At 38.6% G+C, this 12,373-nt stretch overlaps 1 protein-coding gene across 1 annotated transcript; it reads right to left on the bottom strand.

Annotated features, from left to right (window-relative positions):
* Positions 1–3,063: 3,063 nt before the first annotated feature.
* On the bottom strand, positions 3,064–11,858 carry orai2 (ORAI calcium release-activated calcium modulator 2). Its single transcript, XM_030438653.1, has 3 exons — positions 11,524–11,858; positions 8,678–8,913; positions 3,064–6,307 (listed from the first exon to the last, which is right to left on the bottom strand). Exons 2-3 carry the CDS (start codon positions 8,906–8,908, stop codon positions 5,729–5,731), a joined length of 810 nt encoding a protein of 269 aa, XP_030294513.1. The 5' UTR covers positions 8,909–8,913; positions 11,524–11,858; the 3' UTR covers positions 3,064–5,728.
* Positions 11,859–12,373: the final 515 nt, after the last annotated feature.

Genomic DNA, 12,373 nt, shown 5'->3' with positions numbered 1-12,373 from the left:
GGGGTTGGGACGGGGACATGATGTCCTCTAAGGGAAAACCATTCCTGCTGACACACCGTCCACCATGACACCGCCAACGGGTGGGATTCATCAGGAGGACAAATGTAAATACAAATAAGACAATACAGTTTTTCTTGATTGCTTTGACCTGTTTAAACAAACTGGAATCCACTCGGTTTTCATCATCAGTGTCTCAGCAGAGCCCAAGACACCTCTTGCAAATGTGTTAACCCTTTCTCATTGAATTGACACATTTTCCCCACCCTTTGTCAGAACAGTTAACACGGATGTCATTCAAGCAGTCCAAACTCCATTGTTTTAGCTATGGTAACCAAACAGAAACCATCTGTTCCTAACTATTAGAAACTACCTACATCAGTATGAAATCACTAAAGCACCTGTTTGACACTCCTAAACACAAATCTTCAATGAGCAATCAGTCTGCAGGCCTTAAAAAGTGCAGCGGCTGTGTTGTTCTTTGCCAACATGGATCGAAGAGGTCTAGAGTGAGAAATAGGTGCAGAGGAATGTCGAGGTTGGATGGCATGCAAGAAGATTTTTCCCTTGGTTCATTGCAAGAGAGGATAATGCCATGTGGCCCCATCGTCAAGACAGAAGAGCCTGAGTATCAATAGTGGCTATTTCTTATACTCTACAGTAATAGATTTGTATACTTTACTGTAATATTTCATATCTTAAACTACTTTTCTATGTTTTAAAACAGGTCAGTTGTTCAGGAAAATGCTTGCTGTGAAGCTGCAGAAATGTTTTGTGGACTATGAGACTACCAGCTTCTTTATTTTCTTATACTCTAATAGATTTTATTTTGGTTTCTATGTATTTTGTGTAATAATTACAGTATTTCAGTTTTCAGCCACAGTTCGAAATAAAGAATCAATGGAATCAAAAAATGCATCAAAGCATTTCTGATTCCGGATTCAATTCTTTGCAAGAAGGCAAATTTGACAATAAATGGCACTGGCATGAAAGCTACGTAGAGTACTGGTAATAGGCCACAATGACAAGCAATGGTGCACCGATTGCACTGAGTGCTGTATTTTTTATTTTGTTGTCCACTGTGTAATGGTTGATTAGAAGAGCCCATACACTTGTTTGCAAGTTGTGTTATTTGAAGGCAAAATGAGCTTTTGTTGCATATTTTAAATGTTTTGGTGCGGTTAGAGCCTTTTGCAAACAAAATGAGTCATTTTGGGTTAGGGTAACCACTGTTTGGCCTGTGTGTTAACTGTTTTGAAAATGTGGAGTTTGAATTGACTGCTGCTTCAAAGCAATCAAGAAAAACTGTAATACAATAAGTTTAATTTCATATCCTGATCCCTGATATCCTGAGATACTAACCTTTTAGTCAGTGGATGTAATATGTCATTTGTTCCCAGTTCTGTCACATTTAATACAAAGAACTGATGATTCAGCAGTGCTCACACAGAAACAATTGAAGATGAATCTATGATTCTCAGCCTTTGATAGGCAGATATTATTAGCTAGCTATTATATGGGGATATGATGGATGCTGTATATTAATATATGTTGGCAGTCATGTTGCAGCTGCACAGGAAATTGCCACAATGTTTTATTGGCAGCATTTTTATTGAAAGCCCTGAGGGGAAAGTGACTTTTTATGACTTGTGAACTGGTGGGGAAAGAAAAGTTTTGCCAGAACAATCCTGAAGTTATTTTGTTTCTAGCTGTGAACATTTAAAGGAGAATTTCAGGAGAATTTTTAATCATTTATGAAACCTAGTGAAGCTTTTTTTTATTTTGAATGTGTGGTAGACAATAGCTGTGTCTTGTGTTTAGTGTGCAGGAGAACGTAAACTCCCCAGGAAGAAAACATGAATGCTTTTAGTCATTCGAACATTAGATAGTGGTGCACGTCAGCCTCTTGTGGTCAAAATAAGTATTACAACAATAAACACAATGCAACACGCAGGAAAAAAAAATTCTTCTAATTATTATTTTTTTTTTTCACTCTCTTCTTTACTCAGTTTCCAGCAAAAAAAATTTAAATGTACGTTTCACACATGTTCACACACATTTTTTGTTTTACTCCTAAATAAAAAAAAAATTCACTCGGATTCAAAAATTCTCTTAAAAAAGATTTCACAGATGAACGTTTTTTTTTTTCTCCTGAAAAAAAAGATGACTCGCTTTCAGTCATAAAAAAGAATCTCTTGGACAAGAAATTCTCCTGAAAATAAATGTTATCACTGCTGAAAGTTCAGTTCAGTTTCACACTTCGAAAAAAAAATCTTTTTTCTCCTGAAAAAAAAAAGAAAAAAGTTTTTATTCAGATTCACATACGAAAAAACACGTATCCTGTAAGAAATAATTTTTTGCTTTTTGTTTTCAACTGAAAAAATTTCACTCTCTTGGAAATTAAAAAAAAAAAAGTTGAAAATAAAAAGCTTAGTTTCACTAATGGAAAAATCTCTTGGAATTTTTCATCTCATTTTCACACATGAAAAGTTGTGAAAAAAAGAGTTCACTCAGTTTCGTTCATGAAAAAAAATAAATCTCAAATTATTTTTCTTCACGTTTTCATGGGGGATAAGATAATGTAAGAACTCAAGTCATAAACACGAGAGACAACAATTCAGATCAGAAAAACAGTGACCTCACTTGACCCTCAGGGCTTCCGTAGTTACAGACCTAGTTTATTCTGTCTCCTTTCACATGTCTTTAGTTTTAATCACTCTTTAGAACACATTTAAAGTACAACTACTTATATTGTTAAAAATCTCTATCTTACTGTTACTGTCATCTTTGAAATAAAGTTCATGTTCAAAAGTTTAACGTCTTCAGTCTACAGCCATGCTAGCAGCTCTGTGAGGCTGTACTATGAATGCATCATTCAGACCTCCATAGATGTATTATAGGTACATGTTTAGGTTAGATAGGATATGTAGAATGTATTTAGGCTCTCTTAATAGACCCATTGTAGGCAGGCACCGTGTTGTTTTATGCTAAAGGCTAAGCAGCTAACAGGAATAAACCAGTATATCCAATGGCAGTCACTGCGTATAAACAAACAAAAGACAGCGATATCTTTAATATTTGCTTTTATTTTGGAAGTCTGTTAAAAGCTGTGAATTTCCTCTTCCAACACCGGTCTCCACGACCTCTGCAGTATTCATTTCCTAAACACAAATCCACCAACATGAGACAAAGCAAGATATCCTCCGATAAGAACCCCGGTACTCACTCACTGTACAACTAAAAAACTACAAGTGCACTTTTGTCTCCTCTGAGAAGCAAGAACCAAACAACTGAGCAACGCTTTGGTCAGTCATCTTATTTGGAATGTAAAAACAGGTTGGTACATTTGACTTTTTTAAAACACAGTAACATCTTTGACCTCATTCAAGGCAGCGCCAACTCTAACAGAAAATTCTCGGATATTTAGTATATACACAGTAAACTGGGGGTCACTGGGTCATGCTTTTTCAAAACATGCGCTGTGCGACTGTTCTCATTTCAATCTCTTCACCATTTTGACCTTTTCTCCAGCCCTTTGGACCGCCATCCAGCTCAACGTTTACACTTTAGTCATTATAACTTAACTGCACTCTCGGCAAACAGATCTGCTTGTGTTATGACCTCAAGCAAAAACAGCAGTTCATAAAAGGCAACAACTCTGTAAGGCAGAACTATATTTGGACGGTGACACATTATCAAGCACTTTGAGCAGCATCAGTATGCAGAGTTGACTGGTATGACACCTTATACACAGGCCCGTGATCTTTGTAATAGACAGTAAAAGCTATTCCAAGGAAGAAAATGACAGTGTTTGATGCTTGTCTGTAAAAAAAAAACAAAAAAAAAAAAAACACAGTGAAGATAGAATGTTACATTTTTTAAGACTCAACGACAGAACTTTTTTTTTTTTTTTCCTAAACACATGCAGTGTGATGAATGACTCGACTCCTAAAATGTTAAAACAACAAGCTCCGGTGTATGTGAAATATGAGCCTGCCCGAGGAGCAGGCTGAGCGTGAACATTGAGGCGTGCGCTCGCCACAAAATCCACGAAAACAGGGTTGGGGTTCAATAGCGTTTCCTCAAATCTGAATCACCTTAGTTAATCCAAGCCTTTAAGTGTCTCTTACTGAATCCATTTAACGCTCAACATCTACAAAGATCAACTGCAACGATTAATTGATTAGTCAACTATCCTTTTAATCTTCAACTATTGATAAGTAATTAATCTGCCTGAGCAATTCTTTAAAAAAGGCACAATATGTAAGAATTGGCCACCGGTCAAATTTGTATTCAAAACAAGTCAGGGGCAGAACATCACCAGTGGCCACTCACTGCTGCTTCCTGTAGCTGCCGTTAGCTAGTAAGCTTAGTTAAACAATGATGATAAACGTTAATTGCAGCCATACAGAGAACTAGATTTATATAGAACTAAAACCCAAAGTATCTGATCAGTAATCAGCTTTATGTTGGCCGAGAGGGCAGAAAGCCTTCAGTTTTTAGCAGTGATCTGACGTGACCACTTTGGCAAACCTTATTTTTTAAGCTACTTGCAACTCATAGCTATTCAATTCATCAGCTTGAAGGTTCAATTTGAAAGACAGTTAATAGACGTGTCATAATCCCTACTAGTCAAACACTGATGGTTTGGGTTCTACAGGTCCATATATATTAATGCTTTGGGTTTGTAGGTTCAGTCAGCCAGTAGACCCAAAGCATCAGTAATTGACAAGTTAGAAATGAGACTAAACAATCACCTTTCCTATGAATGGGAACTTTAAATCATCAAAGATATGACATAAATCACTGATATATGAAACTGACACACCATTGAAGTACTGTTGTTGAAGTACTAATAAAGAATAGAGCTATAGAGATGAACTGATCAATCATAAGACATTCAACTGCAGACTATTTTGATTCTCTTAATTGTTGTTTGTCATTTTCAAAGCAAAAATGTCAAACATTTGCGAGTTCCATTTTCTTAAATGTGATTTACGCCTCTTTTTGAGTACTTGGGCTCTGGGAAGTTTTCATGAGCATTTTTCCAATACTTTTTGATATCGTCCAGACTACATAAATAGTTGATTATTGGGGAAACATCTGGCAGATTAATCGATATCAAACATAATCGTTAGCAGCAACAATCTGCTCAGGAACCAGCTTAAAGAGAGCACCGTGTCAATCAACAGTCTAGTTTAATTTTGCCATTATGGCAACTAACTTAAGACAGTAAGATAAATTAGCTTCTGGCTGAATTTCCATTTCTTCTGCTCAAAAGTAACGGGCGCTCTTTGCTAGCAAGAAGTGATTTTACACAACCAAAGATTCAATTAGAGATGTGTAAGTCTCTGAGTGAATCCAGATATCTTAAGAACCTGTTACCAGATCCAAAATGGAACCAGCTATTGTCGCCCAACCCGAACATGAAAACAGACATGGCACAAAAATGGCACACAGAACATAGAAGCCCTTTTTCTGTAAACGTTTGTACATTATCCATGACCAACACACATTACACATCGAAAACACACTTCAACGCAACTTTGCCTTTAGAATAAATTAGCAGTCTGACTTGTATTGGCTGTCTGTGCTGCAAAGTGGACAGCTTTCAAACTCAACTTATGAGTCCAAGCGAGGCATCAACAAAGACCAGAACAAACATCACAGAGGGGAGGGGGGTAGATAAATATGGGATACAAAGGAAGTCCTTAAAGCTGCCATCAAGTCATCACACAGTCTGGAGGCCTCTCTCATGGCCGTCTAGCTGCACCTTAATCTTGTGCAGTTCCTCGATCTCCTGGTGGTGACGCTCTGTCTTGTGGCGCACCAAAGAGCGATAGAAGTGAATGGTGAACACCAAAAAAATCACCCCCACTGGGACCATGATGATGGTGGAGGCCAGCGCGGCCTTCCAGCCGCTGTACTGTGGCACAGGTGATGTTGTAGGCTGCGTCCCAGCGTTGGCTGTCGAGGTGCAGCAGGGTGGTCTTGGCCGGCTCGAGTCTACTGGTAGAAACTTGATCCAGCACAGGAGCACCACTTCTGCTAGGAACAGCAGGATGCCGAGGGCCGTGGAGAAGCCCCAGGCCAGCTCGATGTAGTGGTGCATACGCTCATGTGGTGACTCGCTGACAGAGTTGAGGTTGTGTATATTGCTGACAGCCTCCACGTTTGGCAGGATGCAGGTGCTGATCAGCAGAGCGAAGAGGTGCACCGCCACCAGCACGGTGGTGCACACACTGAAGGCAATGAGGAGCACTGGAGGGTAATAGTACTCATTCTCCAGCTCCACCTCCACCATGGCCACCTGTGAGACGAATACCAGTGACAACCAAGTTATTACATGTCCATGGAAACAAACCCAGTAATTTTCTAACTCCTCTGAAGTCTTTTTAAAGGACAAGTTCACCTCAAATTTAAAATTCAGTCATTATTTACTCACCCTCAAACCAGTGGAATGTTGGGGGGAACATTTCTGGAGCTAAACAACTGAAGTAGATGGGGACTTGTTTCCAAACATAAAAAAATGAACTGAAAAAAGAACATAAGATGGATCTATATGTTGTCCAGTGTAATCCAAGTCTCTGGAAGTCCTGAGATCCCAAACTGATTTGGAAAGATGTTGTTTACACCCTTGACAAGCAGTCGAGCTTGTGCACAAACTTCAGAAGGGGTATGTACTAACACTATTAGCTTAGCAATCAAAGTGAAGATTTGCATTTGAAAGGGTGTGAATCATTACTTCTATAAATTAATTTGGGAGGATTCCCTAGACTTGTATTAAGCCGTACAAGCTGTATGAAGACATCTTTTTTTAAACAAGTTTCCATGAGAGAATGTTGAAATGCCGTTTTGCGAAGCTCCAGAAATGTTTTGTGGACAAAGAAAATTCACCCGACTTTCCATCAGCATGGGGTTGACTGAACACTCTGTGTCCTAAACTTTTTGTGGCCTTGACATGTGGATTACACGACATATACTATAAACTGGGATGGGAATTTATAAGACTTTACTGATAGCAAAATGGCATTATTTCTGATTATTGCTCAGATTTTTCATAAATGCCCTCATTGATTCCTGATTCATTTTAGGCAAGCTGGTTGTAGCCTGAGAGGTATTTGAAGCAACAGTCCATCTGCTATCATCTCAAATAGTTGAAATGAGAAAGGATTTGTACAGAATACCTTTTGATGTAGCTGAAAAAGCTGTCATCTTATTGACGTACAGTCCTGCTTCTGCTTCCTGATTTATTTTGAATTGCCCAAGCCTGTCATCTGAGGACATTGCTTGCACATCTTACACTCAGAAAAACAAGTTCAAATGGATTTGTATAAATACTAAAGATTCCAAACTGAAGACCTACAAGAGGATGAGGCTAGAACCATTTATTTATCTTTTATTTGTGCAGGAGGACCTCATGATTTATTACTTGTTTGTTTCTCATTGGCCTCTGTTTGATGTGATAAGTATATCCGTTACTGAACAAAATGTAAGATTTAGTGCAATATTAGCACTAAACCTAGCTCTAAGGACATTTTAAGAGTTATCTGGATAATATTGTTTCCAGCAAGGCATGAGGCATGAGTTTGAGATAAAAACGCAAGGGCATTGTTAAAAGAAATTGATAAGCTAAGAGGCATACGTTTCTGATGCACCAGAAGATTTGCAATCAGTTCTCAGCTTCCTTCCTTAACTATATATCCTGTTCATCTTCTGCTGGTAGTGTTGGATAAGTGATAGTTGCAGCACTTCAAGTTTAAGATGTTACAAAACTCTCCCAGTTGTATAAGATGATCTACTGCATTATCAACTACCTGAATGTACAGAAAAGGTACAAGCCTGTCACCAGCTATGACACCTATTTCTGTGAGAAACATCCTGTGACTGCATAAAGCTCTAAGTTCTGTTACCAGTGCCACAAAGGTCAAGTCAAAGATACAGATCAAATGTTAGATGAAATGAGGTGTGAAATGGGCGAGGTGTTTTCTTTCTATTTGCAAAGAGGAAGTCTTTTTGATTTCCTGCAGCTCTGATTCACATCTCTGACTGGCTCGGTATCCAAACCAGCGGTGGCTGAGGTTCATTGTATCGTAGCATTTAGAGCCATCTGCCGCACAAATACATAAAACACACAGACTAGCTTCAATTGCTCAAATTTTAGAAGCTGGAGCCAGAGGATGTTTTCAATTAACTAATTGTCAAACTTATGGAATAAAATTAGGAATAAAAAAGGCTGTGTTTCCTGTATATGTATGATGCACACAGTAGTATGAACCCTAGCTTGTTGAAATCAATATGGCTAAAACTTTAAGTGCTATCAATGTTCTGTTTTCTGTATCAGAGAGAATGCGGTTGCAATCAGATGCCATAAACATTGTTTGCTTTTCAGAATGTTCAGATGTTGAAGAAGTAATGATTAGTTGCCATACACCAATCTAACAATGATTTATGTTTTCAAAAATTCAGCCCAGAAGACAAACTATCAAGCATTAAGGTTGCTGTTTAGCAACACTGAAATCTTGAAAGCACAAACAGGAAGTTTAAAACCAATTCCTGCCCACAACGGAGTCTCAAAACAAGTTACTGGTTTCTGATTATCTAGGATAAGCTTTGTGGTACTGAAATGTTGTTATGTCCTTTAAGAGACTGTGTTGCACTGAAGCAGAATAAGACCGACCATTGCAAAGCCAGAGAGCAGTGCAGACGTCCTGCTGGAGGCCTTCAGCTTGGCCCGGCTCAGGTACAGCTTCCTCCAGGACAGGGCCTGCACCGAGTGGTGGTTGGAGCTGACCAGCTCCAGGTAACTGCGTCGCACCCAGTCCCTGTAGTCCATCCCCCCGCCGTCGGGAGCCCGCTCTGAGACCCCCGGGGCTGGGGAGCCCATAGGCACGTTCAGCTCACTGCTCATGGCCCCTGGTGGGTAAAAAAAGATTATTTCCACCTTCTCCTCACTAAACATAAACAAACTAAACTAAACCAGCATAAGAGGAAGTGATGCAGCAAGCAGTGAGATTAAACCATAATTACATAAAATAATCCTTCTCCTGCTCGACATGCATTGTTTGGTTAAGTGATGGTTTAGCATGACATTCTCAGAGAGGGTGAGTGCATTTTTAAGCGGTTAGACCCAGTAACTTTCTAGTAACATGACACAAACATACAGAAAGTGTGAATGCATGAAAGCAAGTTGTTAAGGAGATTATTCTCCTGTCAGTTCTGTTTATGAATTTTTTTTATCCCCCTTGAAAATGCAGGGTGAATGTGTTTGAGAATAAAACCTTGCACTGCCAGAATGATCATCTTAAATACAGCATGCATGCAAAGAGGAATTTAACAGGGGTCCTTGTATGTTTGTGCAGTGACGAACATTATTAAACAGGCAAAAGCAATCTCTATATAATGCATGATGAAACAGTAGGATGCACCACGATAAACAACCTACAGTTATAATTCATTCCCCAAAAGTTATCATTTTATCTTTTATATTATATCAGTGCAATCTGTGTGAAGATTTCTGCAGGGAATGAAGTCCATCCGTCTCAATAATGTTTTGCTCCCGCATGCTTTTGGCCTCACCCCTGCCTAAGTGTGGGTGTGTGGGTGGGAGCTTCAGGAGATGGAGGGAGAACAGGAAGAAACTATTATGAGAAAGATAAAGCGCGAATACAAATTAATGGCGTTTTTAAAAATAGCAGCAACTATGCTGCTATTTCCTGTTTCCTGACAACATTTTCCTACCAAGAAGATTGGAAACATTGAAGATAGAAAATATTCATTTATTTTGTCATAAAACAGGGTAAAGTTACAAATCACTGCAGCCCATTAGTAACAGAGAATAAAACAGGAAAACTATATTCATGTTATATATATTACATATATATTTCAATCTATTAGGGTGGAAATGTGGATGCAGCCTAGCCTACAAACACTGAATAATCTGAATCTGCAAGGTAGCTAGTAACTACTACTTAGTAATACTACTAGTTTGTAGTAAGAAGTTACACTTATAGTATTAAGTAACTCAAAATTGTACTCAAGAACAGCACTTGAGTAGATCAGAGTAGATAGACTTTTTCCAAAGTTTTGACACAGAGATTGCAATTGAGCATCGTTCTCAAATATGGGGTTTCAGTCTCCTTGATTTCTAAAAAGATTCCTGAAAAAGCTATAATCGGTCGATCCCTAATATCCATACACTTTTGGCCACATAATGCTGTTACTAGGGCTAACAAGGGGGTTATTTCCCCCGGCCGATTATCGGGACCGATGTTCTGCATTTTCCAATTGTCTGAATCTGCAAATTAACTAGCAACTAAATTCATCAAATATATGTAGTGGAAAGGGAAGTTAACAGTGGCAGAACATGGAATTACTCAAGTAAAATACCTCAAGGATCTATTTGAAAGAAAAGTTGATTTTTGAGTCTCATTCCCAACTCAACGAAAACTGAACATATGGGCTTGTAGGACGGGCCTGGTTGACATCCCAAGGCATCATTTTTTGACGAACTGGGAGTGAGATGCAAAAACAGTTTTTACAAATAGGACCTTTGAGAACAGCACTTGAGATTGTACTTTGTACTACTGTTTTATTTCATCAGTGTTTGTTGAATTGAATTGTTTGTTTGTTTATTACAAAAGGAAGATTAGGCTACTCCTTGATTTCTAATAATCGCTATCATCCCTGAAAAACCCCTTATGGCATCTTCAACTGTCCATATACTTTTGGCCACATACTCTAGACTCAAATACTGTCATCTGTGAAGCTCTGACATGTCAGCACAGCTCCCCCCCCTCCTTTTCCTACTAACCACAAGACTTTGTGCAAACACAATCCACTGGTTTTCCGAGTTTGTGCAAACGCACACATCACCAACAAGGCAACGAAGGCAGCGAGCCAAATAGAGTTCATATCCGCTGCTTTTACTTAGCAATTTTTAAACTGGAAACACAAAATTGGCTTGTCACAACTTCAAAAACAGGTGTGCATTTTAATGAGAAGATTTTAAGTGATGCTTTACCAGGGGTGGAAATGCAATAAATGAGATAAATTATCTTATAAGAGAGAAAGTACGGCTCCGTCCAAGTGTAAACTCCCTGCAAGAGTAACAGTTGAGCAGATGAGTGCACCTTTACGTCTCAATGTATATTTAGAACTGTGGTAAGTTAGCAGGATCCGTTTACCAAGTTTTAGCTTACAGAAAGCAAAGTCTAAAACAGTGCTGCAGTTATTTTAATCAAAATGGAAATTGCTGACATCAATTTAGAAATATATATATATATATATATATATATATATATATATATATATATATATATATATATATATATATATATATATATAGAGGATGCATCACCTCCACTTGTCTTCATGAGCAGGACTCACAGTGTGCCAATATTGAAAACGTTAACTAGCTAGAAAACTCCTCTTGCTAGCTAGTTAGCTAGCTGACTAATCAACATAATTTCTAATGGACTTGCTCGTCTGTTAAGCAGTTAGACAACTAGACCACTTTCCTCTTACCTGTCTGTTGAAGTGCCTTTTGAACTGTAATTACAAACGAGGTCTTCTCTCTACACTGGACACGACAATAAACGAACACCGCCTGCACCACTCCGGCTGTTTTGGTTGAACAACTTCCGCTCTTCGGTTGCAGTTAACAACACCTCCGTTTAGCTCCAGCAGCGATGCCAGGGTGTGTCATTTCACTCCACACCTGCATACTTAGCGTACCTGGGTGATGCCTTTCTACCTCACCGCGAAATAAGATCACCGGACATCCTTTTTTCCCCTGTTTTCGGGAAGTTCAGACGGGAGACCCGCGGAACATTGCGGAAAACTAAAGCGGCTAGGATAAAGCTTCCGGTTGGGTGTGTTGCCTTCAAAATAAAAGCACAAAAAGCTATCATTGAGGAAAAAGGTGTGAAACCTGTTTTTCACGTTCTCCAAACTTGCAAACACAGCGGAAAACACACAATTTTGGTCTAAAGCGGGCGAAGAAAAAATAACTGCCTGGTAATTTTTAATCGCACATTTATTGTTATTTTATGGGCGCAGTCGTTGCAGTTATATCAAGCGTGGTGCCTTTCACACTGTGTTTGTCAGGTCATTTCATCTGGGTATCCATACTGGTGAAAGGGCACAATCAATGTATGTTATAATAATAATAATAATAATGATAATAATAATAATAATAATAATAATAATAATAATAATAATAATAATAATAAAAACATTATTTAAGAAGTGCCTTTCAAGACACTCAAGGACACTTTACAGGGGGACATCAGAATAAAACAATGGATATCTTCAGTATCACAACAGGCTAAAATAATATTAGCAGCCCGTCCTGAGTCAGTAAACTGTAAAGAAC

The sequence above is a fragment of the Sparus aurata genome, chromosome 13, assembly GCF_900880675.1.
Source record: "Sparus aurata chromosome 13, fSpaAur1.1, whole genome shotgun sequence".
Classification (NCBI taxonomy): Eukaryota; Metazoa; Chordata; class Actinopteri; order Spariformes; family Sparidae; genus Sparus; species Sparus aurata.
The sequence above is the reverse complement of the archived record's forward strand: the minus strand, read 5'-3'. Positions and strand labels throughout refer to the sequence as shown.